This window comes from Natrix helvetica (assembly GCF_964273705.1).
Source record: "Natrix helvetica genome assembly, chromosome: 1".
Taxonomy (NCBI): domain Eukaryota; kingdom Metazoa; phylum Chordata; class Lepidosauria; order Squamata; family Natricidae; genus Natrix; species Natrix helvetica.
In genome coordinates, this window is record NC_138548.1 from 363,933,770 (window position 1) to 363,951,492 (window position 17,723).

Here is a 17,723-nt window from a genome sequence, read left to right on the forward strand (position 1 = left end):
GTGCTTTATTTAAGATTGCAGATTAAAGGCAGAGGGCGTAAAGACAACAACATAGGCCAAGAAAGAGCAGGCAGTTTGGCCCAGCGGTTAAGGCAACAGGCTAGAAAGCAGGAGGTCCTGGGTTCGAGTCCCACCTGGGTTATGTGAGTCAGCCGGGTGACCTTGGGCAGCCATACTCTCTCAGCCCAACCAGCAGTTACAAGTAGTTCTTGACTTACAACAGTTTATTTAGTGACCACTTGAACTTGCTCACACGGCCATTGCAGCCTCCCAGGGTCACTTGATCAAAATTCAGATGCTTGGTAACCGACCCATAGTTACGACGGTAGCAGTACCTGATCCCCTTTTGCGACCTTCTGACCAGGAAAGCCACTGAACAACCACCTCACTAACTGAGATGCTTCAGGGATTCACTTAACAACTGGGACAAGAAAGGTCGTAAAGTGGGACAAAAATCACTTAACACATGCCTCGCTTAGCAACAGAAATGTTGGGCTCAGTTGTGGCCGTAAATCAAGAGCTTCTTGTATTCATCAAAATGATAATAAAGGCAAATAAGCAAAGGGTTAAAACTAGCAAAGGGGAATTTTAAAGGCTTAGAGGAAATGAAACCAGAGTTTTGAGATCAGTTGAGGGGGGGCCTTGGCTGAGGGGGGGAGGGGCAGAGTATGTGGGGGGGCTTGGCTGAAGGGGGAGGGGCAGAGTATGTGGGGGGGCTTGGCTGAGGGGGGGAGGGGCAGAGTATGTGGGGGGGCTTGGCTGAGGGGGGGAGGGGCAGAGTATGTGGGGGGCTTGGCTGAGGGGAGGAGGGGCAGAGAATGTGGGGGGGCTTGGCTGAGGGGGGAGGGGCAGAGTATGTGGGGGGGCTTGGCTGAGGGGGGAGAGGGGCAGAGTATGTGGGGGGCCTTGGCTGAGGGGGGAGGGGCAGAGTATGGGGGGCTTGGCTGAGGGGGGGAGGGGCAGAGTATGTGGGGGGCTTGGCTGAGGGGGGGAGGGGCAGAGTATGTGGGGGGGCTTGGCTGAGGGGGGAGAGGGGCAGAGTATGTGGAGGGCCTTGGCTGAGGGGGGAGGGGCAGAGTATGGGGGGCTTGGCTGAGGGGGGGAGGGGCAGAGAATGTGGGGGGGCTTGGCTGAAGGGGGAGGGGCAGAGTATGTGGGGGGGCTTGGCTGAAGGGGGAGAGGGGCAGAGAATGTGGGGGGGCTTGGCTGAGGGGGGAGGGGCAGAGTATGGGGGGCTTGGCTGAGGGGGGGGGCAGAGTATGGGGGGCTTGGCTGAGGGGGGGAGGGGCAGAGAATGTGGGGGGGCTTGGCTGAAGGGGGAGGGGCAGAGTATGTGGGGGGGCTTGGCTGAAGGGGGAGAGGGGCAGAGAATGTGGGGGGGCTTGGCTGAGGGGGGAGGGGCAGAGTATGGGGGGGCTTGGCTGAGGGGGGGAGGGGCAGAGTATGTGGGGTCTTGGCTGAGGGGGGGAGGGGCAGAGAATGTGGGGGGGCTTTGCTGATGGGGAGGGGCAGAGTATGTGGGGGGGCTTGGCTGAGGGGGGAGAGGGGCAGAGTATGTGGGGGGGGCTGGCTGAGGGGGGGAGGGGCTAGTATGGGGGGGCTGGCTGAGGGGGGGAAGGGCAGAGTATGTGGGAGGGCTTGGCTGAGGGGGGAGGGGCAGAGTATGTGGGGGGGCTGGCTTAGGGGGGAAGGGGCAGAGTATGTGGGGGGGGGCTTGGCTGAGGGGGGAGGGGCAGAGTATGTGGGGGGCTGGCTGAGGGGGGGAGGGGCAGAGTATGTGGGGGGCCTTGGCTGAGGGGGGGAGGGGCAGAGTATGTGGGGGGGGCTTGGCTGAGGGGGGAGGGGCAGAGTATGTGGGGGCGGCTGGCTGAGGGGGGGAGGGGCAGAGTATGTGGGGGGGGGCTTGGCTGAGGGGGGGAGGGGCAGAGTATGTGGGGGGGGCTTGGCTGAGGGGGGGAGGGGCAGAGTATGTGGGGGGGGCTTGGCTGACCAGCCGGACTCAGGGCCTCTCCTCCTGCGCAGCCGTCCTCTCGGTTTTCACCCGGACGCCCCACCTGGTGTCCAGCCTGGGGCAGGACGTCCTGCTGGACTGTGGCTTCTCGGCTCCGCCCACGGCCTTCTCGGTCGAGTGGCGCCACCAGCATGGCGGAGCCGGACAGGTGATCCTGGCCTACGATGGAGCTACCCGGCACATGGCGGTATCTGAGGAGGGCGCCCGCCTCTTCCTGGACCCTGGGAGCAGCAACGTCTCACTGCAGTTGCAGGGCGCTCAGGTGCGGCACGAGGGCACCTACATCTGCTCCGTCTACCTGCCCCACCTGCAGGCCCAGCAGGCCGTGGAGCTCAAGATCGTGCGTGAGTCTCTCCCCCCCTCCCCTCCCCCCAAGTGCTGCGCGCGAGGGTCTCCTCCGACGTCTCCCTCATTTCCAGAGTCACTTGTGGAGCAGCCGAGGGGGGGAATCACCCCCCCCGATGGTGGTGGGCTACTCATACCGGTGGGCTTCTGCCATCTCCCTGCCAGGCCCCATAGAGGGCTGTTGGAACGCTGCCATTCTGCAGGGAGGGGGGAGGCTCAGGGGGGGGCAGGGAAATCTTTTGCGGGGCTTCCATTTGCTTTGTTGTACGGGACCTTGAGGGAAATGGGGAGGGGGAAGGGGGTGCGCTTGGAGCCATCCATCAGTGGCGAAACCGGAGTGCCCGGGAGAAGGACAGTTACCACCTTCCTCTCCCTGAGGTTCTCCGAAGATCTTCGCCACCTTGGGATTAGCCCCATGTTGGACTGGGCCCTGAGAGGGGCTTTGCTTGCTGTGGTATTAATTTAGCCTTTTGGGCGGGGAAACTTCAGATCCGGCCTAGATGCTGTCCCTGAAAGTCCCTTTTGAAAGGTTTGTCGTTTCAAGGGTTCTGCCTTCTTGAGAAGCCTGGGGAGGCAGGACCCCCTAACCCTTCCCCAAATCCCGCCTGGGGGAAAGCGTGCCAGGATGGGAGGCCAGAAATGCTCTAGCAGCACAAAGCCCCCCCCCTCTGCCAAAACGGAGGAACCCAGTTCTTCCATGGGTGTTTGCAACCCCCGTGGCCCCGCTGAAGCAAAGGCTTCCCCAGCCTACCTCACAGGGTTGTTGTATGTTGTATGCCACGCTTAGAAATCTTCTAGCTGCTCGTTCCGAGTTACTTGGGGTTTCTGAGTTGCTTCTTCCTGGGAGGAAAAATCTTTCATTCCCCCCTGACCCCTCTCTCTGCCCCCAGAGCCGCCTAAGGTCACCCTCCGCCCGATCCCCTTCCCGGTGCCCCTCAACACCCACATGGACCTGGCCTGCGAGATCACCGGCTATTACCCCCAGAGCGTCTCCGTGGTCTGGAAGTGGCACAGTCCCAGCGCGCCCCACAAGGTTCTCCTGGAAACGTGGGAATCGGGGCACCGACAGGCGCCGGATGGCACCTACAGCTTCACCAGCTTTGCCCGCCTTCCAGCTGTCCAGTCAGGGGACCAAGGGGGCTCATACAGCTGCCACGTGAGTCACATGGGGCTGGGCCACGCGGGGCTCCAGAAGACCCTGAAGCTGAACGTGGCAGGTAGGCGCAGAGGAGGCTCCTGGCCGCATTGGGGGGGGGCAGGGTGTGTGTGAAGGTGGAGGGCATCCCCCCCCCCCTTGGGAGAAGAACGGAGGGGAAAACAGAAACTGCTGAAAGGAATCTGGAGAGGGGGGTGCATGCCTCCACCCAAAGCTAGGGGGGACCCAGGAACAGACACACAGCCCTGGGGCCCATCACCCCCAATCTGGAGGGAGTAGGATACCAATTCTTTGGACCCACAAGTGCGATATGTTCTTGTCCCTGCTACCTCTTGGCACTGGAGGCAGGCTATTAATCTCGTGCAAACAATAGGGGTGTTACCATTGGTGTAAAGCATGGGTCCCCAAACCACAGCCCATGGGCCATATGCAGCTTGCCAAAGCCATTAATCCGGCCCATGCAGGACCACGAGGCTGCCTCCCCCCCCCCCCTCCATTGCCCTGCCCACCCTTCGGCCGAGCACCACAGGACTTGCTTTCGTGAGGGCTGGAAGGCAAGGCCAACAATTGTGGCCTGCAGAGACGTTTTGGAGGTGGGAGGGGTGAAAAGCGGGGTGCACAGACACCCCAGGAAGTCCAAAAGTGGGTGAAAATGGCCCATTTTTTCACCTTTCCTGCCTCCGGAAGATAAAGAGAGATGGATAGACAGAGAAGGAGACAGAGGGAGAGAGAGAGATATTTCTCAAGCTCTTTGGGGCTGAGAAGAACTGCTGCAAAATTGAGTTTCCTGAAGAAGTGGACCCCTGGACTCCAAAACAACTGAAAAAACGATCTAGGAAAAAGAAAAGTCAATAAAAAGAGCAACATGCAAAGGAAAATCAAAGACCCCCAGGAGCAAAACAAATTAAAGTTTAATTTGTGTGCATTGTTCAATGGACTGTTTAATTGGCCATGCCCACCTAATCACATGACCACCTGGCCACGCCCACCCAGCCAGCCTGACCCTCTCCCCAGCAGTCTGAGGGACCGTGAATTGGTCCCCTGTTTAAAAAGTTTTGGAACCCACCCACCCCCCCATGGTCCAGAGCCTGCAGGACGCACCAATAGTGGTGTTTGAGTGGACCTTGCTCTTCAGGGTGGGGGTGGGGGCTTCTTTGTGGGGAGTGGTCAGTTCCTGCAGGCCCAGCCCTGGAATTACAAGGGGGCTTAGGGTGTGGTCAGCCTAGGGGTGAAAGCAAGCCCCTTTGGGCCCACAGTTCCCCCACCCACTGGGCGTGGCCCACCTGTAGAGCAGCCGCCTTTAAGGGAGCTTCTGGGCTGGCTGAAATGGGAGCCCCCTTTGTGTGGGAAGCATTGGTGGAAGGGGGTGCCTAGGGAGCCCCCCCTAGAGGGCTGGGGGGACATGATGTCTGTTCCTAGGACTCCCCACCTGCTTTCCTTTCCAGGCTCCTCGGCCCCCTCCGTGGAGGACGTGATTGGCCTCTTCCTGGTGACTTTTGCCCTCCTGGGCTTCCTGCAGGTGCTTTCCCGGCGAGGTGAGTGGGTGACTGCCTCCCGCCCCCCCCCGCCCCTTGGAAAAGCAGCCCCAGGTCGCCCCTGACCCACCGGCTTTCTCTCCGGCAGTCTTTAGAGAGAAGGCGACGGCAACGGCGGAGCCGAGCAGCCAGAATCCTCCGCCTGAAGCCTTGCGGCCGGCTGCTTCTGCCCCCAAGAAGGGCCAGGGGGACGGCAAGCGGCAGCCCTCTGCACGGGGGTCCTCATCGCCAGGCCCCACGCCGAAGTGACGGTCCTCCTGCGTGACAGAGCCTCGCTTTGGATCATGAAGGAAGGGGCTGCAGAGTGTTGGGGGCGTTCGGAGAGGCTCCTCCCCTTGAATCTTAGTTGGCAATTTGGGGAGGGGACGCTGAACCTGCTTAAGGTGTTTGCTTGTCCTTCCCACATGCAGGAAGCAGGGATCCCTTCTCCTTCTCTGCCCCGCCCCTTTGGCGAGGCCTCCCTACCCATCTCGGGTGCCCCTCGGATGCCCAGGCGCCTCCCCTCACTTCTTCCCCCGGGCAGCTTTCAGGGCAAAGTCCTGGGCAGACCCTCCCCACAGGCTGCATTGGGAGGGGAGCTGTTAGCAGCCAGCCTGGCCTACTCTGGGGCCCCCAGATGGGTGGGAGGCCTTAAAAAAGCCCGTCGAGGGGGCCCATGTGTGGTCCCCCCCCCCCAGCGTGAGCTGTTTTGCTTCCCAAGCCCTGTGCTGAAGAGGCTCCCTTAGTTGGGTTGGGGGTGGGGCTTTTCTGTCTCCCCCCCTCCCCCCCAACTGCGAGATGGAAGGAAATCCCTTGGCCGGGTGAGGGGAATTCCCACCAACAAGGCCTCCGGCTCCCTGATTGGCCCCAGAAAGAGGTTCTGGAAGGGAGCAAAGGGGCCACCCTGGTTCCAGGCTGCTGGGAGAGACCCGGCCCAGAAGAGACCGAAGCACCCTCCCTGAACACACACACACACACACACACACAGACACACCCCTGGGCCTGTCTGGGGTTTGCCTGCTGTAGATCGTCCTGTCTCCTTTGCTGTGTACCTGCTTATAAAGATTCCCTTTTCTACCTCTCGTGTGACTGGAGGTCTTTGGTGACCGGGAAGGAAACTGCGGGGGGGGGCTTCTTGCAGGAGAAGGGGAGGGGGTGCCAAGGGGTCCTCCCTCCACCTCCCCACCCTCAGATTGAGCCTCGGGGCTCCGGCCTTGGCAGGCGGCTGGTGGCCTTTGGAGCCTCTCATGGCTCGCAGGGGAAGATGGCCACTGACCTGAGAGCAAAGCTGTGAGCTCCATCGTGTCCGTGCCCCTGTGGCAGCCGGCTCGCTGTGGCCTTTCCCTGCCTGACGTTTCTCGAGACGGGGAGCTTCTCCCTCCTAGGGCTGCCCCCATCTTCCCCAGCACCTGTGAGGAGCAGCTGCCGGTTTCACTGTTTTGGGGTAGGAGAGACACTCTGAATCTCCAGGATGGCCCAGAGAGGCCGTGCTGAGTCCTGCAAAACGCAGCGACCCCTTGGGAGCCCTGCCTTGGTCTCTGGATGGGGCGGTGCCCGCTTGGATGGAGCCACCCTCGGGCGTCTTCCCTGGGATCCAGCCGAGGGCAGCCGTAGCCAGTGGAGCCTGCGTCGACTGCGTACCAGCAGTGGCTCTCGTAGAGGCCGATGGGCTGCTGGCTATGCCACGTTGCTCGTGTGCCAGCTTCTGCCCTTCGCTCACGCCAGAAGGCGAGTCCCGATGCCAACCCTACCTCATTTCTTATCTTTCTACACTGGGTAGATGCCTTATTACAGTAGATACCTCATTATCTCTTGGGACTTTTCCCTCTTCCTTGTAGAAATGCCTCTCACTTTCCTGGCGGAGGCCACCAATGACATTTTAGTAGCTTAGGCCCAAATACTAGGTCCAAAACGGGCGGGGGGAGGGACATGAGTGAATGCACGGGGGGCGGGGAAGCGAGGGAGGGTAACGTGCGCATGTGCAGACGGGCCAGGTACATGGGGGGGTGTCACGCATGCATTGCATTGTGTGGGGGGGGGCTTGCGCTGTTGCGCAGACGTACACGCCCTTTCGGCACGCAACGAGAAAAAGGTTAGCCATCCCTGGTATAGGGTTTCCTTCCTGAGCAGTGGGTTGGACTAGAAGGCCTCCAAGGTCCCTTCCAACCAGGGGTGACATGATAGCAATGTACCAGTATTTGAGGGGCTGCCCCAATGAAGGGGGGTGCACCTACTCTCCAAGGCACCTGAGGGTAGAACAAGAAGCAATGGGTGGAAACTAATCAAGGAGAGAAGCAACTTCCTGACAGTGAGAACAATGAATCAGTGGAACAGAAATTGCCTCCAGAAGTTGTGAATGCCCCAACACTGGAAGTCTTTAAGAAGATGTTGGATAGCCATTTGTCTGAAACGGTACAGGGTTTCCTGCCTAGGCAGGGGGGTGGACTAGGAGACCTCCAAGGTCCCTTCCAACTCTGCTATTGTATTGTATTGTAACCATGACCTGGATGACGGAGAATCTCCACTAAAAACGGTACGGTTGCAACAGGGCCCATGAACGACCCCTCCGCAAGCCTCCGCGATGCTACAGCTGCTTGTCAGAGCGTCACGCAGGTGCGCCTGCATGGAAGCGCCGAAGGCTTTAAAGACAGGTAAGGCGCGCGGGCAGGTGGGTGGGCCGCCTGCAACCTACCACTGAACTGCTTGCCTCCAAGAAGTTGTGGGTGCTTCATCCCTTGAAGCTTTTTTTAACAAGACACTGGTCAGCCACTTGTCTGAAATGGTCTAGGGGTCTCCTGCTTAAGCAGGGGGCTGGACTAGAAGGTCCCTTTCAAGTCTTGTTATTCCGTTAAAATGGACTGATCTACAAATGAGCTGGTCTCGTCTACGATAGCAAATAATCCCACTTCCCAAGAAATAGATTTTATTCAAGGACATTTTTGGCTGACACTTCGCAGAGCTGTCCTGTGAGAAAGTAACCTTTGGAGAAAACGCTCCTCTAAAAATAGGAGGTATTTTTCATTCATGAGTGGCACATGTGACAGGTGCCCTGAGTCAGCTGCGCATCGCCGAGTTTTTTAAACCTCTTGAAAAGCTGCAGAAGAAATCCAGCCCTCCTCGTGCAGCTGTTTATTCGGTTCAAGCATCCATCCACCAGGCTTTTGCTAGGCCAGGCACAGCCTCCATTTTTGAATATATTGGAGTGGGGGCGTCAACTCTGGGCCACTTTTAAGACCAGTGGACTTCAACTCCCAGAATTGGAGCTGGCTGGGGATTTCTGAGAGTTGACACCTCCACATTTGAGGAGGTTTTTAGGAGTGGCAAAGCCCACAGCTGGGCTTTCAGGATTTTGCAAAACTTTTAAGGATCATAAAGAGAAAGTTTGGAACAAAGTTCTGAAGTTTCTAAGGGGACAAAAAGAAGCTTTTAAGAACTCTTCAAGGTTCGTTTCTGAAAAGAAAGCCTTTTTTGCGGTATTTTCAGTGCCAGAATCAGCAGGTCGCCTTCCTACAAGCAGGAGTTAAGAGTGCGTGGAAGGGACCCTCTCGAAAGATTGCTTTTGTTTGATAAGTTTTTATTATTTTTATTATTATTTATTAAATTTATTATGTATTGATTTATTCCCTTATTCCAATGAGCCTCGGTGGCGCAGAGGTTGGAGTGGGGTACTACAGGCTACTTCTGCCGACTGCCGTCTGCCTGCAATTTGGCAGTTCGAATCTCACCAGGCTCCAGGTTGACTCAGCCTTCCGTCCTTCCAAGGTGGGTCAAATGAGGACCCAGATTGTTGGGGGCAAAAGGCTGATTTTGTAAACAGCTTAGAGAGGGCTGTAAAAGCAGGGCTGTGAAGCGGTATATAATTCTGAGTGCTGTTGCTATTTCTGTAGCCTCATTCTGTAGCAAATGAACGCTTGTGAGGTGCCAAGATGCGCAGAGACCAAGATAAGCAGCTGCGCTCGCAAGTAGAAGTCGCTAATATTAACCACGCGTAAGAATGAGCACAGACGCTCACTGCAAAACGTTGGTGGGCACAGACCACAGGCAGTGTTAGATACTTGCTCCAACTACAGTGGTTTCCACCAAGGTCCCACCGGAACAGAGGTTTAATCCTATCGGTCAAAGGGTCGGAGAGCTCCCTATAAAAGGGCTGCTGTCAGACTTTTGCTGGATCGTTCCCACTTGTTGTACTTAATTAAAGAGCTGTTGTTACCGTTGAGCCTGTGTGTGTGTGCCTATCCATTATTACCCGATCTAACAGGCAGGGCATCAGTTCGATGGGGGGATCCGGTCGGGGGACATTTCTAAGAAATGTTGCACAAGCGAAGCCGTTATTGGGACAGAGGAAAGTAGCCGGGACACTAACGTACTAAAAGCAGGACCCCTAAATGAACAAGAGAAAGCCAGGTTGGCCTAGTGGTTAAGGCCCCAAGCTAGAAAGCCCCAAGTTCAAGTCTCCCCTTGGCCATGAAAGCCAAGGCCGGGTGAGGTTAGGGAAACCCTTCTCCTTCAGCCCGGCCTGCCTCACAGGGGGAGAGGGGGGGAGGAGGGTGCGGTGGGCATGTTTGCTGCCTCCAGCTATTTGTAAAAACAATAAGGGCAGGATACAAATAAATAATCATAATAAGACAGCAACAGAGGGCAAGTGCGGTCTATACAAAGAAGCTGAAGAAGGATTAGGAAGCCTCTGCAAACAACTTCCAACCCTCTTGATCTGTTCCAGCAATGGTGTCCAAACTTGAGAACTTTCAAGACGTGTGGACTTCAACTCCCAGAATTCCTTGGCTGGCTGGGGAATTCTGGGAGTTGAAGTCCACACGTCTTAAAGTTCTCAAGTTTGGACACCATTGCTGGAACAGCCTTTGGGTCATTTTGAGTCAGCTGACTTATTTTTTTAATGTCTATTTCGTCAAGCATGGATTATATAACAGGTATAAGAGATGATTGTGAATAGGTGAAATGGATACCAATGCAAGGGAATTTCAGACAAGCGTCCTGGCCAACCTCTGGATGGGACTGGATGGGCAAAAGGGGCTTTTTATCTGCTTTTCTCTCTTCCTGCCTCCTACATTTGCCTTCCTGCCTTTTCTCTCTTTTCCTGGTGGTCTTAAAGCAGCTTTTCTCGAACTTTAAAAGGGGTGGGGGGTGGGGCACTTCAACTCCCAGAATTCCTTTCGCCCGGCAGGAAAGGCCGGTTGTTCAGAGCCAACCGGGATCCGGCTCCCTCTGGAAGCTCCGCCCAGCACGGCCATCTTAAGGCCGGGCGGGAGGGAGAGCGGAGGATGCTGCAGCCATCTTAAGTGGGGGCAAAGGATTACTTATTGTTATCCTGGCCACACAGTATCGCAATGAGGGCTAAGCTGAGAAGTCGCACCCGGGAACCGCACGGCGGGATTCACGAGCGGCGCTTCATCCCCGTTCCCCCCCACGGGAAGCCATTTCACGCGCAGAAATTCACTCCGGGGGAGAAGGAGCGGCAGCAGGCGGCGCCCTTCTCCAAAATGGCCGCTGGTGCGTCGCCCCGCTCGGCAAATGGCGGCTACCTCCCGTTCCGCCCCCCGTGGCGTCACTTCCGGGAAACAGCTGGGAGGGAGAGGCGGAAGCGGCGGCAGGAGCAGCGGCGCCTCCACGTGGGGCGGAGGGAGCCACCGGGCGAGGATGGCGGCGGCGGCGGCGGCGGGCGAGGCGGGGAGCCTGGGGGAGACCGCTCCAGCCGCCAGGAAGAAGGTGAGGCGCTGCGGTCCTGCGCTGGCGGAGGGGCGGCTGCAGAGTCAGAGGGGCCGGTTGGGACCCCAGGAGGTCATCTAGTCCCACCCCAGACAGCGCCCCTCCCGCCCCACTTTCCCCAGCCCCTCCTCCTCTGGGAAGGCTCCGGGGGGGGGGAGAGAATGCGGAGCCCCCACCGCTTCTGCTGCTGTCCCCCTCCCTTCACTCTCATTCCTGCCCTCTCTTCGCAGGCCGGGCGGCCGCAGCGCTACTGGGACGGTGAGCATGGACGGGCCGAAGGCGATGGCGCGGCCCCTCCGAAGACCAAGAGGGCCCGGCGGCCGCGGAGGACGCAGAAGGCGGGCAAAAGGCGGATCTCGGGGGTGAGCGGAGGCAGGAGGGGAGGAGAGGGGATCAGGAGGGAGGGGGAGGGTGTGAGCGAAGGAAATGGAGGGGAGAGGAGGGGGAGGGTGTGAGCGAAGGGGAGGGGGATGAGGGGGGAAGGGAGCGGAGGCGGGAGGGGGGGAGTATGAGTGGGGGGGGGCAGGAATCAGGTGGAAGGGGGAGGGGGTGAAGCTGACTCCCCCCCCACCCCCATACCTGTGTTTTTTGCTTGCAGAAAGAGGACCCCTTCCCTGGAGCCCCTGACCCAGTGCCACCGGAGAGAGCCAGGAAGTTCCAGAGAGGAGCCCCACAGCAGCTGGTGAGAAAACGCCCCCCCCCCAACCCTCTCTGGGCCAACCCCCTCCTCCCACCACCACCACCCCTGATGCGGTTGTGTCCTGTGTGTGTGTGTCCCCCTTTGCAGGAGGACGTGTCCAGTGAGCGGCTGAAGCACCGGCTGGCCTCCCAGGAGGAGAAGGCCCGAGCGGCCGCTCACCAGGCAGCCCGGATGGAGCTGCTGCTGCTGGAGGAACCCGGGTGAGTCCCCCCCACTCCCCCCTCTTGGCCCCCTTGCACAAGAACCACATTTGGAAATATTCGCCTGGTACATTTTGCAGTTATATTAGTTTAAAACTTTCTGTTCGGTGAGGCCTGCAAGGCTCCCTCCTCGGCCTTATTTCCTGCAACTTCTCCATGGATGTTTTCTCCCCCCCAGACCCCTGTGGGACCCCAGGAGGCCAAAAGGTCCCCTCCCTCCCCCTGGACGGCCGATTCCTCCCAATTCCCTGGCTTTCTCCGTGGCTGCTCAGGTGGGGGGGGGGGGGAGGACAGGAGGTCCGGCAGCCTCTCTCTCCCTGCAGCTGTGCTTTGGCCTCCCTAACATCTGCCAAGCTCCCCTCCGCCCTTCCTGGCATCCCGGTTTCCGGGTCTTCTTCTCTTCTGTGACACTGATTGACGGGGTTGGCAGGCGGGGAGGGGGGGCTCTTCACGGGTGCAGCCCGAAGGTGGTGGGGGAGTCTTGTCTGTTTGCATTCAGGTCCCATTTTAGGGGGGGGGGGAGGGGTCTTGCAGTCATTTCCTTCTGAGGAGGCATTTCAAGTCACCTTGAAAAGAGAATTCTGGCTTTGTTGAAATGGTTTTTACTTCGTTGGCTGACTTTTTTTAAGGGGTGAAAACGGAGTCGGGTGTGTGTGTGTGTGTGTGTGTGTGTGCAACACTGACCCCTTCATTATCCCCCCCCCCCCCCTGCTGCCAATTTCTCTCCTTCCTTGCCAGGTTCCTGGAGGGGGATGAGGGGGAGGACACCTGCACCGTCTCCCAGGCCGAGATCGCTGCTGCCGTGGATTTGGCTGCCAGTGCCAAGGTGGGAAAGGGGGGAGGGGGCGTGTGCTCTGGACTGGTGAGGGCTGGTGGTTACTGGTCTCGGGGAGCGATTTCATCACTGCCTCCCCCCCCTTTCTCCCCCCCCCCCCCAGCATTTTGAGCTGCGCCTGGATCGCTTTGGCCCCTACCGGCTGAGCTACACGCGGAACGGCAGGTGAGGGAGGGGGCCTTGCGAAGGGTCTGGGACCACCGAGGTTGGGGTGTCCTGCGTCCTCCTCCCCCACCCCACTCACCCCTGCATTGCTCCCACTTCAGGCATCTCCTCCTGGGGGGCCGCCGGGGCCACGTGGCTGCCCTGGACTGGCAGACAAAGGCCCTGATGTGTGAGATCAACGTCATGGAGACCATCACCGACCTCACGTGAGTCTCCCCCCCCCCCCACGGAGCCAACTCTAGGCCTCCCCTGGGGGTTGGGGGGAACCGAGGGAGAGCACAGGGGTCCCCCTCCCATGGCCCAGCAGGGGGCTGCAATCCCTCCCAGGTTGGCTCCACAGCCAGGGCTCCCAAAAGTCACGTCTTTTTTGAGTCTTTCAACCCACAACGGAGGCCTCGGTTTGGCTGGGGTGTCCCTGCCCACTCACTTCCCCCACCCACCCACCCACCCACGAAGGGACTGTTGGAAGAAACGTTCCCCCTGGGTTCAGTTCCAAGTGGGGGGAAAGACGCCGGAGACACGGAGGCTGCTTGGAAAGATGGTTTTAATGGTGGGCAGGACCACATCAGCTCCTGAGCAGGAAAGGGGGAATCATCAGATGCTTCCAGATGTTGGGTGGAGAAGAAGGAGAGAAGGAAGGGCTGAGATGCTGAAAGTCCCTGGTTTTATGCCCTCTCTGGCCTTTGATCTCGAGCTTGCATTCTGATTGGATGTCAGACTCCCATGGGGGCCATGCAGGGGCAACTCTCTAGGCTGCGTTTTGAGTCCAGGCTTGGTTGAGCCTGGCTTCTTCCCAGGTGCCCTGTGGTGAGAGGGGTAAAGGACTAATACTATATCGTGCCTTAATCCCATCACCCTGGAGCTGAAGGGGGGAAGTCTTTGTTATGTAGAATAGAACCGGGCCACTAAAAGGCCTGCCCAGGCCTTTTAATGGCCCCGTTGACAAAGGTGGGGGCTATTAAGAGTGAGCCTGCTTCCTGCCTAAAAACACCTTTCTCCATTTCTGATATTCTGCCTTTTTCAACATTTCCCAGGATATTTCATTTTCCCTGGGAGAGGGGGAGGGGGTGCTGACTTCTGCCCTGCGTGTTGCAGGTGGCTGCACACGGAGACCCTGTTTGCCGTGGCCCAGCGCAAGTGGCTCTACGTCTACGACCAGCAAGGCGTGGAGCTGAACTGCCTGAAGCGCTTCCACGGGGTCCAGCGCATGGAGTTCCTGCCCTACCACTTCCTGCTGGCCACAGCGGTGAGTGGGCCTCGGGGGCCGTCTCCCCACCGGGTCTCCTGGGACCCCACCCCACGCCCGGCCCCTTGCCAAGGCCATCACCCAAGGGCAGCTGGGCTGGAGAGCACGGGAAAACGGGGGGGGGGCACTTTTCTCCACCAGCCCCCTCCCAGAACTGTTCTCTCCCCCTCCCCCCCCAAGAGCGAGTCAGGCTTCCTGCAGTACCTGGACATCTCGGTGGGGAAGGAGGTGGCCACCATCTGCACCAAGGCCGGCCGGCTGGCGGTCATGGCCCAGAACCCCTCCAACGCCATCGTCCACCTGGGGCACAGCAACGGTGAGTGGGAGGGGAGGGGAGCGGAGGGATGTGGGGGTCTCCCTGCCCTGGTCTGGAGCGCCTCCGCCCACCGTTCCCCCTTCCCTCTGCTGCTGCAGGGACGGTGACCCTCTGGAGCCCCAGCACCAAGGCCCCGCTAGCCCGGATACTGTGCCACCAGGGGGCCGTGAGGGCCGTGGCTGTCGACCCCTCCGGGAGGTGAGCAAACAGGCAGCCTGGGAGGTGTGGGGGGGCACCGGGGGGTGGGGGGGGGCATGCAGAGCGTAGAAGGGGCCCTCCTTGCTTTCTCCCGCAGCTACATGGCCACCTCAGGGCTGGACCACAAGCTCCACATCTACGACCTCCGGGCGTATCGGCGCCTCCACTCTCTGCTGCTGCCCTGCGGGGCTGGGCTGCTGGATTTCAGCCAGCGGGGGCTCTTGGGGGCCGCCTGCCAGGAGGTGGTGCAGGTGAGTGACCTTGCGGGATGAGCCTGGCCCTCCCACCCCCACACTGGCGTGGCCCTTCCTGAGCTGCCCCTCTTCCCCCCCCCCCCCCAGGTGTACAAGGACGTCTCGGTCGGCCCGCCCCAGAAGCCCTACCTGTGCCACAGGCTGCCCGGCCCCTCCCACGGCCTCCGCTTCTGCCCCTTCGAGGACGTGCTGGGCGTGGGGCACGAGCAGGGCCTGGCCAGCCTTCTGGTCCCAGGTAAGGGGGTGGGGGGTGGGTGGGGGTACAGAAGGGGGTGGGGGTGGGCAACCACCCTGCTTTGGGAGGGGACTTCCCTCTGCCCTGTTGCCTTGCAGGCGCTGGGGAGCCCAACTTTGACGCCTTGGAGAGCAACCCCTTCCGCAGCCGCCGGCAGAGGCAGGAGTGGGAGGTGAAAGCTTTCCTGGAGAAGGTGAGCCCCCTGCCCCTCCCTACTCCAGCCCCCTCCCCAAGGGCCTGGGCCTCAGCGCCCCACGGATGGGAGGGGGAGCTCTGGGGGAGGAGCCCCACGGTTTCCCCCCACGGCCGGTTCTTCTCCCCAGATCCCATCGGAGCTGATCAGCCTGGACCCCACGGAGCTGGGCCGGGTGGACCCCATTTCCTCCGAGCAGCAACGCAAGGAGCGGGCGGAGAGGCTGGTACGTGTGGGCACTGACGAGGGGAGGAGGCGGCAGCACAAGGTCCGGCTGGGAGGACACTGACTCTCTGCCCCCTCCCCACAGGGCTACGACCCGGAGGCCAAGGTGCCCTTCTCCCCTCGGAGGAAGATGAAGGGCCGGGATTCGGCAGGCAGCCGGCTGAAGCGGAGGAAGAAAGTGGCCGCTGAGGAACAGCGGGTGAGTCTCCCCCTCCCCCTCCCTGGACCCCAGCCTCCTCCTCCCGCCCCCCCCAGTCCTGTTGAGCCACAACGGGGTTGCGAAAGGTTTGCTTTTAATGCATTGATCAGAGCACACAGGGACACACAGGAGGCCTTTGATTTAGCAGCACATTCACCGGGTTGGGTCCCGGCTCTTGTGGGGAAAGGGGGGTCTCTGCCAGTTCCTGCTCACGCCCACCCACCTTCCTCCCGGCAGGCCCTGGTCCGGAAGAGCTTGGCTGCCAAAGGAGAGGTGCAGCCAGCGGCCGCCAAGGCCAAACTCCCCGCGGCTCAGAGCTCAGCGCTGGATCGCTTCCGGAAATAGCGGGCAAAGGCGGCTGGCATCCCTGCCACATGCAGGACGGTGGCTGTGGGTGGCTCCGGCTCTGGACACCGGCCGTGCGCTGGACAGCTGGCCCCACATGGACCTTCCCTGAAACTCCTCTGGGGTTTATTTGGACTCTGGACCTTTGGCTGAATACAACTTGTGATTTGTGGATATGCGTCGTCTCTCTGGACGGGGAGGAGGGGGGGGGTTGCCCCACTTCCCCCCCCTCAGCAGTTGGCAAAGAAGGGGGGCTCTCGGGGGGGGGCATGAAGCACCCTTGGGATGAGGGGGGGGCCAGAGAAGACCAAAAAAAAAAAACCTATGCCCTTTGGACTCTGCAGAGGGTTTCCTGTCACACAGGACTCCCCCCCCTCCCACCCCCAGGTAAAGGGCTGCAGCCCCTCCCCCCCCAGGCCCCCTGGGAAAGTGCAAGGCTCCTCCTGTGCCCCACAAAGCCTGACCTTCCCACTGAGGGACCAAAGTTGCTGCCTTCACAGCCCCCCCCCGTCCCCCCCCAGCCCCACCTGCTGTCCAAGCCCCTTCAGACACCCCCCCTCAGTTCTGTGGGGCAGCTCCTCCCCGGCGGCTGCCCCGTAAAGTCCACGTGGAGTCCGTTGCTCGCTCAGCGGGGAAGCGGCGCCGGGAGGCGCCCTGCTCCGTCCTCTGCTGAAGGGCCGCAGCCGCTCCCAGCGGCTCCCCTGCGAGGCCGAGCGGCCGGGGCCCCTCCTGCTCTCCTCCGTCGGCGGCCAGCCAGCTCATGGCCTTGCAGCGGACCAGGCCGAGGAGGCGCTGCCAGGCGGAGCAGGGCCGCTGGGCCTGGGCGGCCATGGCCAGCATCTGGGCGGGCGTGACGCCGTGGACGCTGAAGAGCACCTCCCGGTAGCAGCAGGGGTCGGGCGGGTAGCGGCTGGAGCCGGCCATGCGGGCCAGGTGGCGGGGGAAGAGCCCGGCGCGGCGGGCGCAGAGCCCCACGAAGACGTCCTCCACGGGCACCAGCGGCAGGTGGCGGGCGGCGGCCAGGACGGCGGCGACGGCGGGGCCGGAGAGGGCGTAGGCTGTGCCGCTGCAGTAGGGCGGGAAGGAGGCCGGCGCGTAGAGCGAGGCGGGCACGTAGTGGCGGCTGGCGGGGTCGCGGCTGGGGGCGGCGGCCCAGTTCACGCGGCCCAGGTAGGCGGCCTCCCGCCCGTCCAGCGTCCGCAGGTGGCGGCCCAGCGCCGGCAGGTTGAGGAAGACGTCGTCGTCGGCCTTGAGCACGAAGCGGGCGGCGGGGCAGCGGGCGGCGGCCCAGCCCAGCAGCGCCAGCGTCTTCAGCGTCAGGTTGGCGTACGTGTCGGCGAAGCGGCCCTGCAGCAGGTCCCCGTGCTCGGCCGCCTCCCGCTCCAGCGCCGCCTGCAGCGCCGCCGCCCCGGGCAGCCCCAGCGCGAACACGGTGCGCACCGCCAGCCCGCCCGCCGCCCGCGCCGACCCCCAGCTCGCCCGCACCGCCGCCCGCCGCTCCGCGTGGTCGGTAGCGCTGGCCACCAGCACCAGCAGCTCCGGGGCTTCGGCGGGCGGCGCGCAGGCCGGCGGGGAGAGCGCGAAGGCGGCGGCGGCGGGCGGCGGGCGGGCGGCGGCCGTGAGAGGCTCGCCGGCCCGGAGCAGGAGGGGCAGCGAGCGCGAGAGCAGCTCCTCGTGGCCGCCGCCCACCAGGAAGGTCAGCGCCGACAGCAGCGCCAGGCAGCCCAGCAGCCCCCGCAGCAGGCGGGCCGAGCGACGCGGGCAGCGCTTGGGGAAGGACGGCGCGGCAGCCATGGGCGGCGCTGGGAGAGCCTGCAAGAGGGAAAGAGCGTCAGCCCCGCCGCCTCCCAGCTGCTCCCGGC

The 17,723-nt window shown here is 61.3% G+C and overlaps 3 protein-coding genes across 6 annotated transcripts in view; 2 read left to right on the plus strand and 1 right to left on the minus strand.

Annotated features, from left to right (window-relative positions):
• TAPBP (TAP binding protein) overlaps positions 1–6,103 on the plus strand; it is a 7,932-nt gene extending 1,829 nt beyond the window's left edge. For both annotated transcript variants that reach the window (XM_081932629.1, XM_081932628.1), the window contains exons 4-7: positions 2,023–2,355; positions 3,247–3,573; positions 4,958–5,047; positions 5,136–6,103. In XM_081932629.1, the coding sequence (XP_081788755.1) occupies positions 2,023–2,355; positions 3,247–3,573; positions 4,958–5,047; positions 5,136–5,296 (911 nt within the window). In that variant the 3' untranslated portion in view covers positions 5,297–6,103. The remainder of the gene's footprint in view (positions 1–2,022; positions 2,356–3,246; positions 3,574–4,957; positions 5,048–5,135) is intronic.
• Positions 6,104–10,509: 4,406 nt separating this feature from the next.
• On the plus strand, positions 10,510–16,035 carry WDR46 (WD repeat domain 46). Its single transcript, XM_081967462.1, is given in 17 exon segments — positions 10,510–10,662; positions 10,664–10,750; positions 10,981–11,112; positions 11,349–11,432; positions 11,538–11,650; positions 12,389–12,476; positions 12,589–12,650; positions 12,752–12,856; positions 13,746–13,896; positions 14,077–14,212; positions 14,311–14,410; positions 14,508–14,661; positions 14,752–14,899; positions 14,998–15,092; positions 15,223–15,318; positions 15,403–15,516; positions 15,754–16,035. Coding segments are annotated over 17 exon segments (1,911 nt in total). The 5' UTR covers positions 10,510–10,524; the 3' UTR covers positions 15,862–16,035.
• Positions 16,036–16,172: 137 nt separating this feature from the next.
• The window catches only part of LOC309399546 (beta-1,3-galactosyltransferase 4-like), a 28,846-nt gene continuing 27,295 nt past the window's right edge, over positions 16,173–17,723 (minus strand). For all 3 annotated transcript variants that reach the window (XM_081967474.1, XM_081967476.1, XM_081967475.1), the window contains one exon: positions 16,173–17,673. In XM_081967474.1, coding sequence (XP_081823600.1) covers positions 16,420–17,673 — 1,254 coding nt within the window. In that variant the 3' untranslated portion in view covers positions 16,173–16,419. The remainder of the gene's footprint in view (positions 17,674–17,723) is intronic.